The sequence below is a fragment of the Leopardus geoffroyi genome, chromosome C1 (genome assembly GCF_018350155.1).
Source record: "Leopardus geoffroyi isolate Oge1 chromosome C1, O.geoffroyi_Oge1_pat1.0, whole genome shotgun sequence".
NCBI lineage: Eukaryota > Metazoa > Chordata > Mammalia > Carnivora > Felidae > Leopardus > Leopardus geoffroyi.
In genome coordinates this window covers 7,064,194-7,086,921 of record NC_059328.1, presented here as the reverse complement: position 1 = coordinate 7,086,921, position 22,728 = coordinate 7,064,194, and the positions used below count along the sequence as shown (strand labels likewise).

The 22,728-nt window shown below is 44.1% G+C and overlaps 1 protein-coding gene across 2 annotated transcripts in view; it reads right to left on the bottom strand.

The window, feature by feature from the left end:
• Window positions 1-2,129: 2,129 nt before the first annotated feature.
• The window catches only part of NMNAT1 (nicotinamide nucleotide adenylyltransferase 1), a 27,382-nt gene continuing 6,783 nt past the window's right edge, over window positions 2,130-22,728 (bottom strand). For both annotated transcript variants that reach the window (XM_045482084.1, XM_045482085.1), the window contains exons 3-6: window positions 10,845-11,015; window positions 8,968-9,151; window positions 6,113-6,255; window positions 2,130-5,770 (exon numbers count right to left, since the gene is read on the bottom strand). In XM_045482084.1, the coding sequence (XP_045338040.1) occupies window positions 5,370-5,770; window positions 6,113-6,255; window positions 8,968-9,151; window positions 10,845-10,959 (843 nt within the window). In that variant the 5' untranslated portion in view covers window positions 10,960-11,015 and the 3' untranslated portion in view covers window positions 2,130-5,369. The remainder of the gene's footprint in view (window positions 5,771-6,112; window positions 6,256-8,967; window positions 9,152-10,844; window positions 11,016-22,728) is intronic.

Sequence of the window (22,728 nt, the reverse complement as noted above, 5' to 3'; positions counted from 1 at the left end):
AGGCTCTTCAGAAAATTAAAAATAGAGGGCGCCTGGGTGGCGCAGTCGGTTAAGCGTCCGACTTCAGCCAGGTCACGATCTCGCGGTCCGTGAGTTCGAGCTCCGCGTCGGGCTCTGGGCTGATGGCTCGGAGCCTGGAGCCTGTTTCCGATTCTGTGTCTCCCTCTCTCTGACCCTCCCCCGTTCATGCTCTGTCTCTCTCTGTCCCAAAAATAAATAAACGTTGAAAAAAAATTTTTTTTAAAAGAAAATTAAAAATAGAGCTACCCTACGACCCAAAAATTGCACTACTAGGAATTTATCCAAAGGATACAAAGACGCTGATTCAAAGGGGCACATGCACCCCAATATTTATAGCAGCACTATCAACAATAGCCAAAGTATGGAAAGAGCCCAAATGTCCAACTGAGAAGTTGTGGCATATATACACAACGGAATATGACTCGGCGATAAAGAAGAATGAAATCTTGCTATTTGCAACAACATGGATGGAACTGGAGGGTAGTATGCTAAGTGAAATAAGTCAGAGAAAGACAAATATCGTTATGATTTCACTCCTATGTGGAATTTAAGAAACACAACAGATGAATACAGGAGAAGGGAAGAAAAATAGGATAAAAACAGAGAGGGAGGCAAACCATGAAACTCTTAAACACAGAGAACAATCTGAGGGCTGCTGGAGGGGAGGTGGGTAGGGCAATGGGCATTAAGGAGGGCACTTGCTGGGATGAGCATTGGGTGTCGTATGCAAGTGATGAATCACTAAATTCTACTCCTGAAACCATTGTTACACTGTATGTTAATTAACTTGGATTTAAATACAATTCTGAAAAGAAAGTGAACGGTGACTATCACCTCCTCCCTCTGGGTATTCACTGCCCCTATTCCAAGCACTTGGCTAACATTGGGCGGGTTCCACTTAGGCCTTCCGTGTAGACAGAACACAGCACACATCACCATCAGATTATCCTATGGTTAAAGTTTTATTTATTTGTACTCCTCCACTTAGGATGGGTGAAAATGTCAAGATCTGGCTAAAAGGGGCACCTGGGAGGCTCAGGTGGTTAAGTGTCCAACTTCAGCTCATGATGTCACGGTTCAGAGCCCACACTGGGCTCTGTGCTGACAGCTTGGAGCCTAAAGCCTGCTTCAGATTCTGTGTCTCCCTCTCTCTCTCTCTCTGCCCTCCCCTTCTTGCACTCTGTCTCTCGCTCAAAAATAAACATTAATTTTTAAAAAAAAGGATTTGGCTAAAACTTTGTTCTTTGAGGAGTAGTATGTTACCGGGTGCCTCAGGGTGTCTCAGTCAGTTGAGTGCCCAACTCTTGATTTGGGCTCAGATGATGATCTCACGGTTCACGGTTCGAGCCCTAAGTCAGGTTTTGCAGTGACTGTGCGGAGCCTGATTGGGATTTTCTCTCTCAAAATAAATAGACTTTGAAAAATTAAAAAAAAAAAAAAAAAGGTAGTGTGCTACATAAGACACAAAGACGTTAGGGGCACAGGCTTTGATCAGGCCTTGGGTTTATCATTTACACAGCACCCAACTGTGCCTCGTTTCTTTAGGACTCACACACACCCAGCACACAGGAAGTGTTGGCAGTATGAAGCTCAAACGGCACGAGTTTACCTGGTAAACTAGATACAGATTTCAGAGGCAGACACTGGACATCCTCACAGCTGCGTGGAAGCCGTGGAGGATGTTTCAGATCATGAGGCCTGTGGGGGCGGGCAGGAGCACGGCGGTGGAGGGGACGTCCTGTGACACCCAGAAGTAAATGTTAAAGGAGCCCGTTTCACAATATAGTGGACTCTGGGCTCGGACGGAAGGGAAGCAGAGGTTGGGGTAAGAAAAACAGCAATCTTAAAAACAAACAAACAAACAAAAGAAAGAAAATCAGCAATCCTACCGCTACCATGCACGCTGACCCTGAGGAAACGCTTCCTTCCACCCTGTGCAGAGACCCTCAGGGTGGCAGAAAGAGAAAGAGCATCCTCTGATCAAGCAGATGACCGGAAATCATCCCTCTGGCTCAGTCTCTACCTTGGTCATCAAGGAGAACCCACGCCTCTTATCACACTTGTCCCCTAACCAGGAAAACAAACAAAAATCCCTCCGTATGTTGTATATTCAGCCAGTAAGGGACTTTTATTCATTTGCTGCATTCAAATTATACAACGTAAGGAGTAAAGGAGCACGACACATCATAAACACCAGCGTCAAACACAAAAATACCAGCTTCACATATTTCCTAAACTCAAAATTCATGTTACAAAAGCCAATTAGGAAAAGGGGATGATAGGAAGTACAGTGGCATATTTTCTTCTTCCTCGATGGAAGTCACAACAATTAGCATTTATTCCCCTGTGAAGTGCATTGTTCTAATTTCCATTATCAAAACAGGAAATTCTCCCCTGGAGGTCACCCAAAACTATGTTATGAAGCTGTGGGGTTAGCAGCATTTTTGGTACTAGGACAAAAGGCGAAGCAGGTCGTTCTGTGTACAAAGGTATCGATTCATGAACAGCACAACAACAGGCTTGTTTCACTATTACCAAGTCTCCTGGGAGGCTCCCAACCGCTTTATTTTTATCCAGTGGATCCTGAGGTCAGTATACTCACAGCTGGGCAGGCTGGGCACTCCTAGGTAGGAAGGCACGTTACAAGAGAAGTTTCTACAAAATAAAAGAGAAGTTTCTGGCAATGGAACCTTTCTGCAGTTGGCACCCATACCAGATGGACTAAGTGTGGTTTTCCAGAAGAAATCTAAGTTTCATTTCGGTAGCTTCATCTATTCTAGGCGGTTATTTTTCAATATTGCTTCAACTCTCAACTCCAAAAAGTCAAGGAGAGGAAGAAATGACTTTCATCTCTGTGGTCTGAGATTCTAACCCACCACTCCTTCAGCAGAGAGAGACTGAACCCTACTGGTGCCAGGCTCTGCACCCCTCAAGGTCTTTGTGAAGTTGGCCTGTTGGCTTTAGTAAGAATAAGTCAGGGGCGGCTGGATGACTTGGTCGGTTGAGTGTTCAGCTCTTGATTTTGGCGTGGGTTGTGATCCCAGGATTGTGGAACTGATCCCTGCGATGGGCTCCATGCTGAGCGAGGACCTTGGGATTCTCTTTCTCTCCCTCTGCTCCTCTCCTCCACCTTGCCCTCTCTCACTTAAAAAGAAAAGAAAGGAATAAGTAGCGGTAGGGTGTGTTGGCCAGTTTTCTCTTTAAGGTTTTATTTTGGGGGGGTGCCCGAGTGGCTCAGTTAGTTAAGCGACCGACTCTTCATTTCAGCTCAGGTCACGATCTCATGGTTCATGAGATCAAGGCTTGCGTGGGGCTCTGTGCTGGCAGCGTGTATGTAGGCTGCTTGGGATTCTCTCTCAAAATAAATAAACATTAAAAAAAAAAAAGATGCTATTTTAAGTAATCTCTATACCCAACGTGGGGCTCGAACTTACAACCCTGAGATCAAGAGTCACACGCTCTACTGACTGCTGAGCCAGCCAGGTACTCTCCCCACCCTCTCTTTTTTTCTTTTAAAGATTTTATTTGTTTGCCAGCTTTAATATTTTCCCTTTTCGAACTGTGGATTCAGATTTGACTGTACAACCGCACAGCTGTATTTTTCTTTGGCAGGGTTATTAATCCTTCATCTAGAATGGTGTAGGTATAAAATATAAATTGAAAAAAGGTAAATTATTGTATTTGCATCTGAAATTGAACTTTTTATCACAGGATAATTTTCATGCAACATGAAACTACTCTATAAAAGCTATTTCTGGTCTTTTTTGCTTTACCAATTGGTAAAATTTCCACAAAATCATAATGCGTCAAATTATATATAACAAGCTTGCATTTGTAACATAGAAACTATGACTTCGATTATTATTTGGGAGTTCTACTTTGGTTAAAATCCAGACAAAAGGATGAGAAAAAGTGTAAGAAAGTAGACCCTTTTACTGCTTAAATTCACACATGGCAGGTTCACGGTGGGCCAGAGCAGGAACAGAGGGGCTCTTGAGAAACTCAACAGAGAATTTTAGAGTGAGATCACAGAGTGCTCTTCTGAGATTCTGAGCCAGAAGGACCGCTGAGCTGACTCAGTGAGGCATTTCTCATGTTCTTAGGACCTTCGTTCATCTTTTGATTATTAAGCTGTCAAGAAAGGCTAAGAGCACGGACACTTAATAAAACCCTTGAACAGGACCCCTCGTTCTCCGCGGACCTCTCTGTTCCAGGTAGCATGATAACATCTCTGAAGTTGTTCCTGCAGAGATGGCAAAAGGGCAGACGAACAGAGCCACGAGAGGCCGTGCTAAGAGAACACACATAATGTACAAACTTTTAATTTACTACTGATTTTTTACCAAACTTGTAAGCTTTAGTTTATGAAACAGGATGCAATTCCCTTCCCCAGACTGTTTCTCTGCCTCTGGTGGGCATCAGAAACACCTGTGCACCTTTCTGACTCTCTGAGGGCCTGGACCTTTCTCCCAGCCTCCAAAGGTAAAGCTCCAGGGAGGTGCGTCTTGGCAGAGCTGAAGTGGCCAATTTCTGACGTGTGCCAGAGAGACTGAATCGTTAGCACGGTTTCTGCCAGGCGTATTCACAACCTGTATCCTGCGTAGCTGAAGATGACCGATCAGCGGTGCATTTTACACGATCACTACTTTAAGAATTGTTTCCTTGGCCCCCCTCAGTGAAGAATGCCTAGAAATGGGCACGCATAAAATGTTAATTCCCTTTCTAACTGAAGTTAAGATTTTAAATGGACTCTTGCTTTCCCACTTTGCTCCGCTTATGTGGTAGACCAGAGAGGTCCTTTCTGACTTATTTGTAGTTAGTACAGTTGAATGTCTTCTGGTTTTAGTGCTGCCAGTCCCTTGTTTTAAAGATTAAAGGATTTGTACATTCTTAAAAAAAAAAAAAAAAAAGACCATCTTGAAAACATCCATTTTGACAATTTCCAATAAAAAGATAGACGTGGGGGCGCCTGGGTGGCTCAGTCAGTTGAGCATCCAATTCCTAATTTGGCTCAGGTCATAATCTCACAGTTCACAGAATCGAACCCTACGTTGGGCTCTGCACTGACAGTGAGGAGCCTGCTTGGGATTCTCTCTCTCCCTCTTTCTCTCTGACCTTCTCCCACTCGCTCTCTCTCCAAATAAACATGTTTTTTTTTTTTTAAAAAGCACTACATTAAAAAAAAAAAAAAAAAAAAAAAAAAAGACAAACCATATTTTCATCTACTGGTGATTTTTACCAAACTTTTAAAAAGCTTTAGTTTATGAAACAGGATCACGATTCTTCTTCCCAGTCACTAACACCCAGACTCTTTCACATTCCCAACAGACAAGTCCAAAGTGCAGGAGTCACGAGTTAGCTTCTGCAGTGTTTTTCTGCAAGGGAGCCAGGACGACCCCAACATTCCTCTCCTCGCTCTCAGGGCTGTACAGGTCATGCTTTTCGATATACTCTCGGACAAGGTCTGGCACCAAGTAGCGAATGCTCTGGCCCCTTCTGAGGGCTCGCCGGATCTTTGTGGAGGAGATGTCATTGGTGATCCATTCATTTACCAGGTGAATGTTGTTCCGGTGTTTCCACAGTGCGTCGGATTCGTAGATGAATTTCTCAGCATCGTTTCCAGCCCGAGTAATACAGATGAGCCCATAATCTCCTACAATTCGGGTGATATCCTCACTCTTCCACAGATTGGGAACACCGAATGATTCCAATAAATCTGCCCCACACAGCAGCTTTACTTTTGGCACATCTGGGAAGAAGAAAACACAGCTTCACGGTCTGCTTTGCTAATAACTCCCTGAGTCAAAATGAATGCATCTATGTGTTTTTCTGGCTAGAGGGTTCATAGTTTTGATACGAATCAGATTCTCAAAAGAGATCTAGGAACTGCAAAAGTTAAGGACCGCTGCAGGAGAAGTAAGTTCAAGGTGCCTTTTCCTTCCTCTCCTTCCCTCCTCCGGTCCCAAAACTAACAAGGGGCATTTTCCAGGCAGCCAAGCATCCTGAATATGAAATGAAAATACAAAGGGGGCTTGCTCAGCACTAGAATCTTATCCACTCCAGTCGGTAAGTCTTGATAAAACATACAGACCTTTTGTTTTTGGCTCTAGCAATTCCTTTTGACTAAAATCTTGTCTTTGTTCAGCCCACTTCCTTTTCCGTCCAGGCCTCTCCAGCCTAGGTGAGTCCTGCTGGTGATCACAGCTACTGGCCTCCAGTTTCTCCTGATGGTGTCTAGAAAACAACAAAGCAGTAGAACATCCTCTTCTCACAACATTCAACCAGAATACTGTCTCTCTGGAGATGGCTTAGAGCCTCTGGCCCAAGGTCCAGGCTGTGTCATATTAAGAGCATGCAAACCACAGGTACACCCAAAGCCTATCAGTCAGAATGGATACTGACCAGCACCCAGTACTTCCGGGTCAGCGTGGAGGCTGGCCAGTAGTGCCCAGGGACTGGCTATCGGGCATAGAAAGTAAGGAGATCCTGGGAACACAACAGATGGTAGCGATTACTATTCTAAGCTTTATGTGTGTGTCACAATAATAAGAGTTAACATTAGTTATTATGTGCTAAGCACTCCACTAAGTCCTTTGCATGGATCATTTGATGAAATCTTCCCAACATCCCATGCACTAAATATCATTATTGTTATTATTATTCCCATAATGGAGGGAAGTGAAAGCTTAGAGCTGTAACTCCAGCTCTTGGCAGACTCCCTGGGACGCAGGAGGCATTCAGTAACAACCTGACTGAGTGAATGCTCTGGCTTTTGTAAAGCAACTCTACTGGGGCACCTGGCTGGCTCAGTCGGAAAAGCGACTCTTGATCTTGGAGTTGTGAGTTTGAGCCCCACGCTGGGTGTAGAGATTACTTCAATAAATAAAACTTAAGGGGCGCCTGGGTGGCGCAGTCGGTTAAGCGTCCGACTTCAGCCAGGTCACGATCTCGCAGTCCGTGAGTTCGAGCCCCGCGTCGGGCTCTGGGCTGATGGCTCAGAGCCTGGAGCCTGTTTCCGATTCTGTGTCTCCCTCTCTCTCTGCCCCTCCCCCGTTCATGCTCCGTCTCTCTCTGTCCCCAAAATAAATAAACGTTGAAAAAAAAAATTAAAAAAAAAAAAAAATAAATAAATAAATAAACTTAAAAAAAAAAAAAGTAAAGCAACTCTCTTATTGCCAGCATTATATCAGAACTGCTTATTATCCCCATTGAGAGAGAACTCTAATTTGCCCAAGGGCACTTAGCTTATAGGTAGCAGAGCCGGTGCTTGAAGCCCAGCAGTCTGCTTCCAGAGCCCACACTCTTGACCGCTGAAGAGTGTGGCTTCACCTAGTAGTGGAGAGCCACAACACCAAGGATAAGGTCCTAGACAGGACAAGTGCCCGAAGCCTAGAAGGAAGGGACCACAGGCGGGACTCACAGGCAGCCTTGTTCTGGATCGGCAGCAGGATGCCCAGTGCTCTACAACCGTGCGGTTACCCAACATGAGCTACACCTGGGGAGCCAAGTGTGTCCTGTGCCCCTAACTCCCTTCGCTCTTGAGCAGCTGCGTTAATATGTAACGGACAGCAAGGCTGTCAGGGAGGGGGCTGGGTAAGGTCGTGGATGCAGAAGGCTGGAATCTGACGGGAGAATTTCTGGCCAGTGAAGAGGGCTGACTTCTCCCTGCCAAGTCTGAAAAGCCGTTCCTCTTGATAAGCTGCTGTGCCAGATAGCCTCTGCTGGCCTGGTGTCCTATCTTCCCCCGGACACACCTCCCAGAGGTTCTCACGTGAGAGAGATTCTGCTGATAGGGTTCACTCACAAGAGAGCTGGAAGGAAGATGGGAGGCACAGGCCATCTTTCTGGGCTGTGGAGCCTGAGAAGCAACCTCTTACAGAGTGAGCACAGTGGCCAGACCCTGTATTCCACTGTCCAGTCACCAACTTCAGGAGACTGGGACAGCTTCACAGCCGCATTTGTGGCAGCAGGGACAGGAACCGCTTTCTGAATGGCCACCGCAGCTAAAGGAGGTATGATCTTGAAACAAACCCGACTTCCCCTCCTCCAGCCCTCTGACACTTCTGCATGAGCACCTAAATCCCTTTCTGCTTAAAACAATCAGGGTGGTCTCTATTTCCTGTCCAAACCCTAACTGATGTGGTCAGAACCAGAAGGCTCAGAACTCTAAGAACTGACATTAGATGGAAAGGTTTTTCAGAAAGATAACATTAAGTAATAATTAATTAGCTGTTGCTCACTCTAGTTTCTGAATCCTTAACGGGAAATGTTTCTAAGGTATGAGCACAGCGATCTGGGACAAACCCAGTATGACGTCATGGAAGCAACACCCAAAATCAGGACTGTCCACGACCAGGCACCATGGCTTCTCTTGTTTAAATTACCTGCCTCTCTCTTTTAAAAAAAATTTTTTAATGTTTATTTTTGAGAGAGAGAGAGAGAGAGAGAGAGGCAGAGAGAGAGGGAGACGCAGAGTCTGAAGCAGGCTCCAGGCTCTGAGCTGTCAGCAGTGTCTGATGTGGGGCTCGAATCCATGAGCAGTGAGATCATAAAGTCAGATGCTTAACCAACTGAGCCACCCAGGAGCCCCTACCTGCCTCTCTCTTTTATACGTAAGAAGATTAATGACAACAATGTCTTCTTATGATTTTGCCTTTCTCATTCGGGGCACCGATAGGCCAGGCAGGCTTCTCCGTGGATGTTGTCTCCCACAGAGGTGCAATAGTAACGAGCACACAAACATCTAACAACACGACGAAGGACATGAAGACTAAGGAGACGCCACGCCCCACACCTGAGGAACAGCGCAGCCCACGAAAACGCCCTCCCCACCCTGGTCACGGTTTGCAAACGTGTTCTGTTCACAGACACGGGCCACACTGACACAAGGCAAAAAGGCCCGGCCCATTCCCGCAGGACTGACAAAGCCGACCTCACCATGAATACCTTAGCACCTTCAAGGTCTCTACCCAGTCCTTCTGAAGACTTTCCCAGGTGTCAACTTCCACCCATTCTGAACTCTTGGTGGCTAGTTCTGCCATGATAACTCGGTGGTGGGCAGAGATGAGTCCTTTCTTCTTATACGCATCGCCCACAGGAGAGATGATGCCTTTGATAACTCTGTATTTTCCTGGATAAAGAGTCAGATTTGAAGCGAGGTGTAACAAGTCAGATTTTACACACAGGAAGGATTATCATCACTCTGGTTTTATAACAGAGTCCCGCCCCCTGGGGTTTCAGAAAAGGGATTTAGGTTCGTTCTTTCTTTCTTTCTTTCTTTCTTTCTTTCTTTCCATCCATCCGCCCACTCATTTATAAATGAGGTGAAACAGGCATAACATAAAATTCGCCACGTTGACTGCCTTCATTGTACAGCTCAGGGACATCAGGCACATTCACATCTCTGCAGCCATCCGACCATCCGTCTCCAGAACTTTCGCACCTTCTCCAACTGAAACTCTGTCCCCATTCATCACTAATTCCCCACCCCCTACACAATCTAAATTTTGATATTGCCAAATTGCCTCGTAAAAACCCTTAATCAATTGGTATTGTTCACCTACAGTGTATACGAGAACCCATTTCTCCTCAACTTCTGATACTTGACATTATCAAGTTTTAACATTTTTGTCCATGTGATGGGCAAACTAGACCTTGTTTTTAATCTTCGTTCCCCAATTATTAGGATTATTGGTGAGTTTAAGCACCCAGGCGTCCATCTATCTATCAGCATATAGCATGATCCTTTACATTACAAAATATATTATGTAGGGGAGAAAATCATTTTCCTTGACCCTCCTTGGGTCCCTGGCTGGGTCTAAAAATTAAACTGACAATGGGGCGCCTGGGTGGCTCAGTCGGTTGAGCGTCCGACTTCAGCTCAGGTCATGATCTCACAGTCCGTGAGCTTGAGCCCTGCGTCGGGCTCTATGCTGACAGCTCCGAGCCGGGAGCTTGCTTCGGATTCTGTGTCTCCCTCTCTCTCTGTCCCTCCCCTGCTCATGTTGTCTCTGTCTCAAAATAAATAAAAACATTACGAAATAATAAAAAAAAATAAAAATTAAACTGACAAAGAAAAACAGGAGAAAAACATAGAAATTTATTTAATAGAAGGCTTATGTTACGTGGTACCTTCGTAAGGAAATAACAGTTAAACCTGGGTATTTTTATGTCTGGTTTGGTGAAGAGTGGACAGTTGTAGAGAAAAATGGTAGGGCAGAGTCTGAGGTACATTCACAAAATTCAGGGAAATTTAGCAAGGCCTGTTAGTTTAGATTCTTCTAGGCATCGATTTGCCTTTAGTAATAAGGATGCTCCTTTCCTCCCGGTATAGGGAGGGCACCTCCCACATGAAGGTTTGTTTGGTTAGTTGGTTGGCGTTTTTTTTAAGTTTATTTATTTCGAGAGAGCGTGAGAATGAGCACAAGCGGGGAAGAGGCAGAGAGAGAGGGGGGGAGGGGGAGGGGGGGAGAGAGAGAGAGAGAGAGAGAGAGAGAGAGAGAGAGAGAGAGAGAGAATCCCAAGCAGGCTCCACGCTGTCAGCACAGAGCCCAACGCAGGGCTCGATCCCACAACCCTGAGATCATGACCTGAGCAGAAACCAAGAGTTGGATACTTAACTGACTGAGTCACCCAGGCGCCCCTCATGTGAAGGTTTTTTGAGCTGCTTCCGAGAAGGGTGGGGAGGAGGTCAGAGTGACCTTCCTGTTTCTGCCATTTTTTCAAACTGCTTCAGCTTAAAATGTCCAACATGACAAAGGGCCATATTTTGGGGTAGTGGCCTGAACCTGAACCCTATTATTGCTTTTGGCTACTGTTCCTACCTGTTCCGTTCATGTAGTCCTTGGCCAGCTCAAATAGCCTCAGGTGCATGTTGGTGATAGGATTAAAGGAGCCACAAGCAAGAAGAACCACTTCTGTCTTCTCTGAATTCTCCATGCTAAGAATTTGAAGTTGTTGATCTAAATGGAAAACTCGGACACCCTGCTCGTTGTCTGCAAAGGAAAAGAACATACGTTCAGTTTTAGGTCTTTAGTGGCCTTTCACATTCCCATTCCAAGTGAATGGACAAAAATATTTGGCTTCAATGACAAGGACAGCCCCATTTCTCCACCCTTCCTTTTCACTGTGAATTTGCAGCTCCTGCCAGAAAGGGATGGAATCTCCTTCCCCCTCTTTGTGACTTGCTTCGGACAAGAGAATGTGGCAGTTAGGACAGTGTGCTAGTTCTGAGCCCAGGCCTTTGAGGTCTGCACACTTCTGCTCTCTTTTGGCCTCCCTCCTCTGCCATGAAAACAAGCCGAGGCCAACCTGCTGGACAGAACACGCGGGAGACAGCTGGTGCCCCCGCTGACAGCCAACCACTGGCTGTGCGGCTGAGGCCATCCTGCACCAGCCAAACCGCAGACGACGTGCTCAGACACACAGCCCAGGTGAGATCAGCTGAGCCTGGCTTACACCAACAAACCCACAAGCTGACCCTAGACTCATAAGCAAAAATGAAATGTGCACGCTGCTGAAGTTTTATGACTGCCCTACTGTAGCTCCAGTTAGCTGATACAATGATGTTATCAACTACCACGTAAACGGAACTCCCTGACAACCTGCCCTTCAAGACAGTAGTCGGCCTCTTAGTCAACACGATCACACTATCACTTTCAGCTCAGGAACAGTTTACAATTTACAAACCTTTTTTCATATTATTCCATTTGATCCTTCTATAACCCTAATGAAGTAATACAAGACAACAGATTTAAACTTTTATTAAATGAACTCAGATAGATTCAGAAATTACGAGGCAGCAAAAGGCCCATAATGAAACCCAACAGTCATTGGCCACATCCTGCTCACCAAACCCTCTACACAACTCCCTTAAAAGCAAGCACTTTTGACTTTTTCAGCTATTTCTTCTGGTAGATTCTACCATATTTCTATACTATGTGCTTATAATGCTATTTCTAAATTTATCCAAAGTAAACAGTACCTGTTTACTATGATGATCCATGAGGATTAGCTCTCACACACCCTCACTGCCTATTCCCAAACTTCTACATGTATATCTATCTATAGTTTCTAGTCTGTGTTGAAATCCGTCTTCTCCTAGAGTTGTGAAGGCATCGCTTGTAGATTGCAGTGTTAACAGCGATAAATCCAAAGTCACTCACAATTCTGGATCCTTTGAATGTGACTTACATTTTTCCTCCCCTGAAGCTTGTGGTATCTTCTCTTTGTCCCCAGCGTTCCAAAATTTTACAATGATGTCCTCTAAGTGACTCTATTTTCATCTGTTGTGCGGGGCACCGGGCAGACCCTTTCAAACTTGAGGCTCATAAACTTCAGTTCTGGGAAAGGTCCTTGAATGATGACATTCTGCCTTCCGTTTTCTTTGTTCTCTTTGGAAATGGCTATTATTTGGAGCTGAGGCAGCTGGATTGGTCTTCCCATTTTCTTTTCTTTTCCCTCTTTCCTTTAAGCTCTAATTTCTAGATATTCTCAACTCCATCCTCCATCTGTTGAGCTGATTTTCAGCTCTGCTATTATAGCCTTCATTTTAAAGACCTTTGTCCTCTAGGGGCGTCAGGGTAGCTCAGTCGGTTAAGCATCCGACTCTTGATTTCTGCTCAGGTCGTGATCTCACGGTTTGTGGGGTTGAGACCCGTGTCGGGCTCCGTGCTGACGATGTGGGGCCTGCTTGGGGTTCTCTTTCTCTCTCTGCCCCTCACCTGCTTGTGCTCTCTCTCTCTCTCTCTCAAAATAAATAAATAAACTTAGAGAAAAAAAAAAGACCTTTGTCCTCTAAATGTTCCTTTTTATGGTGTTCTGTTCTTTCACCAATGCATTCTCTTATCTCTCTACCAACATGAATGATACATTTTCAGTTTCTTTCAACAAGAGCTGATAGGAAGTTCTGAGTGGGTGAGTAGGGCCCATGTACAATGGGCTTCACCGTATGGTAACCTGGCAGTCAGTGTTACAGGTCTCGCCCCTGGGACCGGCCGGATTCCACAGAACAGTATCCTCCAATCTGCTGTCTGTTATAGCACAACAGTTAAGAACCTGTGCTCTGCGGGGCACCTGGCTGCTCAGTTGGTAGAGCATGCAACTCTTGATCTCCGGGTCACGAGTTCAAGCCCCACCTTGGGCAGAGACATTATTAGAGACATTATGGGGGGGGGGGGGCGGGAAGCAACCTATGCTCTGAAACCAGACTGCCTGCATAGAAATCACCTACATGGGCTGGATGACCCAGGACAACCTGACCTTAACCTAATCTTCCTTTGTCCCGGTTTTCTCAGTCTTAAAATAGAGAAAATAACAGTACCTACCTTGTGACCATCATGAGAATTAAGCGAGACAATACACGCAACTGCTTTTGACAAGAAATAAACACACTGTGAATGTAGCTACTATTAATGCTGCACATAATGTCGCTATAGTTCAACTCTTTTTAATCTACAAAAACATGAGTTTCAAATGGTTCAACCAAACATTATTACTCTATTGACTCTGGTTTTTTTCCTGGAGGGTTTTTCTCCCGGAACTCATTCTCTAATGTGGACTGAAAGTCTCTAATCCTTTGTACGGCTATCATTCTGAAACCTTTTTCATCTCTCTTCTGAGTCAGATCCCCTATTTCTGAGGACCGCATCATGTCTTTCTTGGTTTATGTCCTGATTTTTCTAGAATGTATCCTCAAGTAGCTTCATGATAAAAGGTACATGGGAAATAAGTTTGGTTATGTCTTTATCCTTCCTTCAGAGATGAACGGCTTAGTTGAGAAAAAAGCAAGTTGAAATTATTTTCTTTTAAAATTATGAATGCATTTCTTCATTGTCTCCTAGCATACCACACTATTGCTGAAAGTCTAATGCCATTCTGATTCTTTTCCTTTTTTACATACCTTTTTTCTTTTTGGAAGATTTGTAGGATGTTTTCCTTATCCCCAATGCTCTGAATCTGAAATGCCCCAATGTTGTGTCTTAGTGGGGGTCTTTTTCATTCATTGTGCTGGGAGTCAGCTGAAGAGGTTCAGAATGTGCCAGTTTGGCATGTGGATTATTTTGAGCAGAAGGTATTGAGAACCCTGTGGGCTCAAGAGAAACTTCTGCCCCTCCCTTAAGAACACAGAAGAATCTAAATTGGAGGTCTTTCTCAGAATAAGGGTTATTAGCGGAGATAAATTTTATCTGAGTGACCCATCTGTATAGCAGGGCAAATGTCTAATTACCAAACATGTTTTTATCGCCCCACAAAGCGCATTACTCTCCTGAAAACACAGACCCCCACCCCTTCTGACTTCAGAGTGACATACAGACCTCATGTTGCCTGACTTTGGAATTCCTGTGTCTATGTGGATCCCCCATATGTACACCTGTTACAGCTGTTTTATTCCTCTTAACCCCTCTCAAGTCACTCTGATTCTTAGTCCAGCTAGAAAGACTTCTGAGAACACAGGAGCTCTTGCTCCCCAACACAGTGAGCCTTCAAATCTCTTAAACTCAAATCACTCAGTTTTGGGTTTTTTGATAAACTGCTTATTAACTATCAAAAAATAGTTTTGTTATTGTAAAATTTAAAAAAATATTTTTTTAAGTTTATTCACTTATTTTGAGAGAGTGCATATGCACAAATGGGGAGGGACAGAGAGCAAGGGAGTGAAAGAGAATCCCAAGCAGGCTCTGCACTGTCAGCACGGAGCCCCAAGCAGAATTTGAACTCACGAACCGTGAGCTCATGACCTGAGCTGAAACCAAGAGCCGGACGCTTAACTGACACCACCCAGACGTCTCTAAAAAATATTCTTGTATATCCAAATTATGTTTCAAAAGAATCATTCTGAGAGCTTATAAATATAATTCCAATGATGCCAAATTGCTAGAAGCATGTGGGGAACTTTGGGGGAATTACCTATACAGGCTGGAGTATTTTTCCAATTAATGTAGAAATACAATGAAAGATAATAAACACACAGCTGTATGATACTTTTCAATGGATAAAATGCGTTCACACACCTATCATTCAAGCCTCACCACCAAAAACAAATTTGGCCAAAGTCATTTAGCTTGTTCCAAAAAATAAGCTATTGTTAGATATTTCGTTTTTCTAGTTTATCTTCCATCACTGGACATTTACGTTTTTCTAACTTTCCAGTATTACAAACATCTGAGATCAATAGTGGGTTGAAAATGGGCTGGAAATTGAGGCTGTCATATACCTCGCTGTGCACTTCCAAGACTTCCCAGTGCTCAAACAACCTGTGTCAGGACCACTGATTTATAGCCCAACAATGTCTAGACCCAAGTGCCAGGGTGACCAAGTCACTTTTGCTCAGATTCTATGCTCTCATTGGACAAAGACAGTGAGTGGCAGACCCAGGGCCACTTGATTCCTGATTCCTAGGCTCACTCATCAAAAGAAAAATGGGAGACCTGGGTGGCTCAGTAGGTTGAGCATCTGACTTTAAAAAAAAAATTTTTTTTTTACATTTATTTATTTTTGAGAGAGAGAGAGAGACAGCGTGAGCAGGGTAGAGGCAGAGAGAGAGGGACACACAGAATCAGAAGCAGGCTCCAGGCTCCAAGCTTTCAGCACAGAGCCCAATGCGGGGCTCAAACCCACGAACCATGAGATCATGACCTGAGCCGAAGTCAGATGCTAAACCGATTGAGCCACCCAAGTGCCGCCTGACTTTTTTTTTTTTTAATGTTTGTTTATTTTTGTAGGCAAGAGAGAGACAGAGTGTGAGCTGAGGAGGAACAGAGAGAAAGAGAGATACAGAAACGAAGCAGACTCCAGGTTCCGAGCTGTCAGCACAGAGCCCAACGCGGGGCTCAAACTCACAAACCATGAGATTGTGACCTGAGCTGAAGTCAGACGCTTAACTGACTGAGCCACCGGGCGTCCCTCACTGACTCTTGATTTCAGCTCAGGTCATGATCTCATGGTTTGAGATCGAGCCCTGAGTTGGGCTCTGTGCTGATAGCATGGAGCCTGCTTGGGATTCTCTCTCTCTCCTCTCTTTCAAAAGAAATAAATTTAAAAAAGGTGGCGGGGGGTGGGGGGAGGGAGGCATTAAACCAGAGCTGTGTAGTTTGGAAATGAGCCCTCCTGGTTGAGGAGATGAGAAAAGTGCATGTTAACCCCTTAGGCAATGGGAACCTTTGAAGGTTTCTGAGCAGCAGAGTTACAACACGGTTCTACACAATGTTTTAGAAAAATAATAAGACATGGGGACTTACAACCTTAATTGATTTTATCAGCTTAACCAAATCACTTAATTACAAGTCTTAAGTTTCCATATCTGTAAAACAGAATAATGACAACCAATTTCAGTCACCGTGAGGATTAATTCTGAGACTAATACATGGCAACGTGCTTGCATATTCCCTAGAACAGTGCTAAAATAAACGGCAGCTGTTACTTGGGAGGGAAGTGACAACACTGATGATGGTGATGCTGTGGGATTAACTGGAAGGGGCAAAACAAGACCAGTTACAAGTCATGTGACTGGAAGGCCAGTTACAAAGTTATGAGTCCCTCAATTTAAATAGTCAGTGAGAAGGGAAATAAACATTTATTCAATAAACATTTGAGGCTTTCTCCCAACAAAGCATAGTGGTAGGGGTCACAGGGACACTGCTAATTGTTGATAAGAAATAAAGAGAGAAGGGTCGGTAATGCTCCACACAGCACTTTAAAAAATAAGTTAATTCATAAGAATGATTTAAATGTCCTACCTTTCAATTATCAGCTCAAGGATGATACCAGGGTTCACTTGAGGCTTGTTCCCACCCCTCCCATCCCTACCCCCCAATTCCCATACAGAGTGCCTGTGGTTATTGGGGTGGTGGTGACTACGACATGCCCGACAGGGCCCACAGGGAAATCAGGGTATCCCGCCAGCTTCTGAGCATGATCAATGAGAGCCTGTCAGTTCCAGCCCCGCCCACCTCAAGTTTCAGACACCACTCCCCATGGGAGATAGAGCTGTGGGCAGGAAGAACAATAAAGCTGTAAGGGGAGGTTTGGGTCCCCAAGGAGTTGTCTGCTGTTCAGGGAAGGACAGAACAAAGAGCTTAGAGCTCCTCCCCAACCTTGGGCATGCACTCAGGTTTCCAGTCTCCCCACCCCCCTCGGGGGAAAGGCTGGGGAAGGGGCTGGAGCAAGCTGATCTCTTAGCTAAAGGAAGCTTTCTCCCTGGTCACATTCACAACCTATCTCAAATATCCAGCTCAGTTCTATTAATTCATCATGAACACAGACAACTTGAGCTCACACTAGACTCTAGACCTTTAAAACCACTGAAGAATTAAGTTACAGTCAGCCTCCACTGTAGCCCAGGGTGTTTAAAAAAACAAGGATCCGTCCCTCTCCAAGGAAAAGTACTTCCTCTGTATCGCTGCAAGGTACCAGAATATGTGGGTAGGGAAAGGGGACAAGCTGGTGACAAATGGGAGGAGTAGTTTGGAAGCTCTAACAGGGCCGTTCTGGATCCTCCTTGCTTTGCTCCAGGTGCCCAAGGACCAGCATCCCCATGATTCACTTCTGTCTGGCCCACACAGCCTACCACCTGCACTGCTGGCTGCCGAGATCACACCGGCTCAGGCTGTAAGTGTCCCTCCCCAGCTTGCTAGAACAAAAAACTCATTTCTTCCTGAGACAGTCTTGACATTGAACTAGAATTTACTTTCAATTTTTAAATCACATTTTTCTTTTAAAAAACTGAAATATAGCTGACGTATAATACTTTCTTAAATTTTTTTAAAGTTTATTTATTTTGAAAGAGACAGACACCGTGTGAGAGGCGGAGGGGCAGAGAGAGAGGGGGAGAGAATCCCAAGCAGGCTCAGTGCTGCCAGCACAGATTCCTACAGGGGGCTCGACCCCATGAAACCATGAGACCACAACCTGAACCAAAACCAAGAGTTGGATGCTTAACTGACTGAGCTACCCAGGCGCCCCGTGACTTTCTCAGGTTTGAAAAATACTGAGATGTAAACATTAATGAAACATTTTGTAAACATTAAGTCAGTTTTTTCAATGTTAACGTTGAAAAAGTTAACCATCTTGTAACATTTCAGAATGCTCAATATAATTAAATCTATGTTGACAATGTTAATGCGATGACTTGTCAACTGATTGGAATTTATACCCCTAAAAAGATGCTATTCCTTTCAAAAAGGTCCCATCAAGCCTCTAACTGTATTCTAGTTGTAACAACGTTTCACTGCTTTAAACAGTCTTGGGGTATATTTTGAGACTTTTTTTTTTTTTTTAATACTTTCAACAGGGATAAATCTTTGTCTTTGGGTAGATTTAATTTCTACAGATACCCTAAGATCCCTCAGTGCTAAACCTCATTAATAAAATAATCAAGGCAAATAATAGAGCTTATGATGAAGAAAGAGAACTATCAGTTACTGAGGAAGATCTTATATGCATGGATCTTGTATTATTATTTTCAGATTAAGATATTCTCATATGCATGGATTTTATATTATATTACACTACCTTATGTTGCATGGAAGTACATGTAATTTCAAAAGAATTTCAAAAATGAGCAGAAACAGCAGACTTCATCTGGTTGTGGAAGCTGGGTGGGTCGGCTTACTCTGTTCATTGGTTACACCCCATGTGAACCGGGTGGCAGGAGGCAGCGGCTGGCACAGCACAGGGCCATGGTCAGGACTCTCAGACCCGGCTCCAAACTCTAGCTCTATCACTACTGGGTGTTTGTCCTTGGACAAGACACTTAGTCTTTCTGAGTCTGTTTCCTCATTTATAAAATGGGGAACCAGAGTCCCTATCTCATTGGATTTTGTGCATATCAAATACGAAAGTGAATAAAAATGTTTGACACATTTGTCTACTCATGATGAATGTTAACTTTCACTATTATCTGTGAGTTGTCTTAAGGCATGAACTTACAAGTCACAGTAAAGGAACCAAGGTTCTAAAGATCCCTTGGGGACCAGTATCCACAGCGCCTGCTACGTAGTAGCAGTTCAGGAAATGGCAGTGCTAATCTTCGTGAAGTTTTATTAGACATAATTGTGCTCAAATGGAATGGATCTCAAGTCATCTTTGTTATGTTTAAAACTTTCTCTCTGTGGTCTAATGTGACACTGCAATGAAACAGAACCTAAATTCGGTTTCTTGAAGCCATCTGATCACTAAAGAAGTAATGTAAAAAGTAACTCGCTGTGTCTCACGCAGCCAAGTGACAGTGTTCTTGTTTGGGACCACCGCTCTAGTCCTCCAGCTGTATGTTCTGCTAAGGTAAGTGTTTTCACCCCCCACCCCCAGCACAGGGCAGCTCAGCATGTGGGCCTGACCTCTGGAGATGGTTCTGGTGCGCTCTGCCATTCCTGTGATGAGTTTAACTGCAGCCTGACCCATGTTTTCGCCCCTGTTATCAATGGTGGTCACCTGCTTCACCTCTTTGAAAAAGTCAAAAATCTCAATATGAACAGAATAGTTGGGATTTGGGCAGATCGAGTTTTAACACTTCCTTCTTTTAGTACAAGAAGCTGTTAGATGGGAGACAACGAGGGCACCAATGTTGCCACTTATGGATTCCCTAGAGCCCAGTCTCAACAGCCTAGCATGAGCTAACGTCTGCAGGGCCGAGGGCGACACAGATATACGTGACCAGATTATGACTTGATACCTTATTTCAGATTCTATGTTGGACATTAGTCTTGCGGAAAAGGTCAGTCAGCTAATAACTCTGTCACTGGACAAATGAAATAAATGCAACCCGATACATTCAGAATAAAAAACTGCAGCTCTAAACATGTGGAAAGTCTGAAATAATCTGAAAACTGAGAATCCACAAAAGGGACAAAACGGAAATGGGAACTGTGACGCTCCCTGGAATTAGCCTAATTCAAATTTTCCAACTTAGGTCCTAGGAGTTTTGTGTGCAGTTAGACCAACTTCCTTACTCCAAAAGGCCAGAATTTCCACAAACTATCTTCTTGATATTTTCCACCGAAATATCAAGTTAACATGAATTAGAAAGATAGTAAACATTATTTGTCCACCGATCAGAAATATTAACAACTCTCAATATTACTAGTAGGCTACTTAGCAGCGTTAATTTGCAGTTAATAAAAGGGAGTTGCCTGGAACCAAATGAACCCAGGGCCAGAATTAAGATTAGAATTCAAGGGTTAGTGCCTTCTGGTATCGTGCTTACAGGGCGAATTTCTTCCAATAATTGATAAATTAATGTATGACCCTGTGTATTGATTTTAGACCCAGATCTTCCCGATACTGCGGGCAACCTCTCCTTACCAACCTGGTTGGTAATATCATCTTTACTTTCTTCACAATTGGTAAGTGTACATTCATCAAGCACTTATTACGTGCCTGCTGTCTGTCAGACACCGCTGAGACAAAAATGGGGAAGATGGGACTTCCTGCTCTTCAGGAGCTCACAGACTGAAGCTTAAGAAAAAAATTCATGTTTAAAATTCAGGTGAAGGAAATTTTTAAAGTTCCTTAGCAACCTTCTGGAGAAGCTTGTCCTTCTGGTGGTCCTAACCTTTGAGTATGAAACCGAATTAAGTTAAATGCAAACATTTTGTGTTGGTGTTATAAAATTCTTTAGCTATAAAAATTACTAGATTCATTTACTCATTTAATAAACAGTTACTGAACTGGAGACGATACCGTGTAGAACACGGACCTTAACAACTTGAAATAAAAAAGTGATAGAGAAGCAGTGGACTCTGAAATGTGGAGTTTTAGGAATGTCTTAATACATTTCGATTATCTTTGCCTGTGTGTGTGCTTAGAAGACTGATGTGTAATTTTTTTTTAACATTTATTTATTTTTGAGACAGAGCGAGAGAGAGCACGAACGGGGGAGGGTCAGAGAAAGAGGGAGACACAGAATCTGAAACAGGCTCCAGGCTTTGAGCAGTCAGCACAGAGCCCGATGCGGGGCTCGAACTCACGGACCGTGAGATCGTGACCTGAGCTGAAGTCGGACGCTTAACCGACTGAGCCACCCAGGCGCCCCGAGAGATGTGTAATTTAAATAAAAACTATGCCTACAGTTTTGTAAAGATTTTTATCCATTTAAATAATCTCTATATCCAATATGGGTCTCGAACTCACAACCCCGAGATCAAGAGTTGCATGCTCCATTGACTGAGCCAGCCAGGCATTGTCCCTAAACTTTAATAAAAAAATCTCGTTACCGAAGGCCTCGGGCACTGCTCTAACTGCTCTAGAGTCTCCCACTGAATCGCAGCTCCACAAGAGGCGACGACGCAGGTAATGGTGGCAAGCACTGGCTCTGGAGACAGAGGGAGGCCAGTTGAAACATTCACTCCACAACAAGTTACCTAACCTCTCTGAGCTCCCCCACCTCATTTGTAACCTGGAGATAAATTACCTGCTTCATTTTGCTAAGGCTTAAATGAGATAACAGGAATCATCAAACAAAACAGTCATAGTTCCTATTACCAACACCACCAATATTAAGAGCACAACCTATATTAAAGGAAAACCTTAGCCTGGCTGGGTTTTGAGCATGAGTCCCACAGGAGGGAAGCGAGGAAACATACACTGTTTAGGCGTGCATTCAAGAATGTATTTCTGGGGGCCGCCTGGGTGGCTCAGTCAGTTTAGCGTCAGACTCCTGATTTCCACCCAGGTCATGACTCACGGTAAGGGAGTTCGAGCCCTGCAAAGGGCTCTGCACTGATAATGCGGAGCCTGCTGGCGATTCTCCCTCTTTCTCTGCCCTCCCCCACTCACAATTTCTCTGTCTCTCTCAAAATAAATAAACTTAAAAAAAAAAAAAAGAATGTATTTCAGAGATAATTAAACCTAGTAAATCGATGCTGCTCTGATGTCCTTTTAGGTTTTACTGTGCTGTTTACACAGATGGAGCCCGTCCCACAGGCACTCGAGAGGATGTTTGCTGTATTTGGTGTGGGATCCTTCAGTGAAGGAGTCTATACCGTGGTGTTAACAGTTTTGGCAACTGACTGTGTATGTTTTTAAGTACTGAATTTCTAAAGGCTCATCTTAATCTGAAAGCTTGACTGTACATAATACACCATTAGTCTTCAATATTTTCTACTCACAGTAAAAATAGAGGTATGTAGACACAGAATTCTTAATTAGACACGTGCCACAGTTAAAACAATTCACCAGGGAAAGTTTAGAAATTCCAGGAGAGGGGCGCCTGGGTGGCGCAGTCGGTTAAGTGTCCGACTTCAGCTCAGGTCACGATCTCACGGTCCGTGAGTTCGAGCCCCACGTCGGGCTCTGGGCTGATGATGGCCCAGAGCCTGGAGCCTGCTTCCGATTCTGTGCCTCCCTCTCTCTCTGACCCTCCCCCGTTCATGCTCTGCCTCTCTCTGTCTCAAAAATAAATAAACGTTAAAAAAAAAAAAAAATTCCAGGAGAGGGGCGCCTGGGTGGTTCAGCTGGTTAAGCGTCTGACTTTGGCTCAGGTCATGATCTCATGGTTCCTGAGTTCGAGCCCCGCATCAGGCTCTGTGCTGACATCTCAAGAGCCTGGAGTCTGCATCAGATTCTGTCTCCATCTCTCTCTCTCTCTCCATCTCTCTCTTTCTCTCTCTCTTGGCCCCTCCCCTGCTTATGTTCTGTTTCTCAAACATAAGCAAACGCTAAAAAATAAATAAATAAATAAATAAATAAATAAATAAATAAATAAATAAAAAT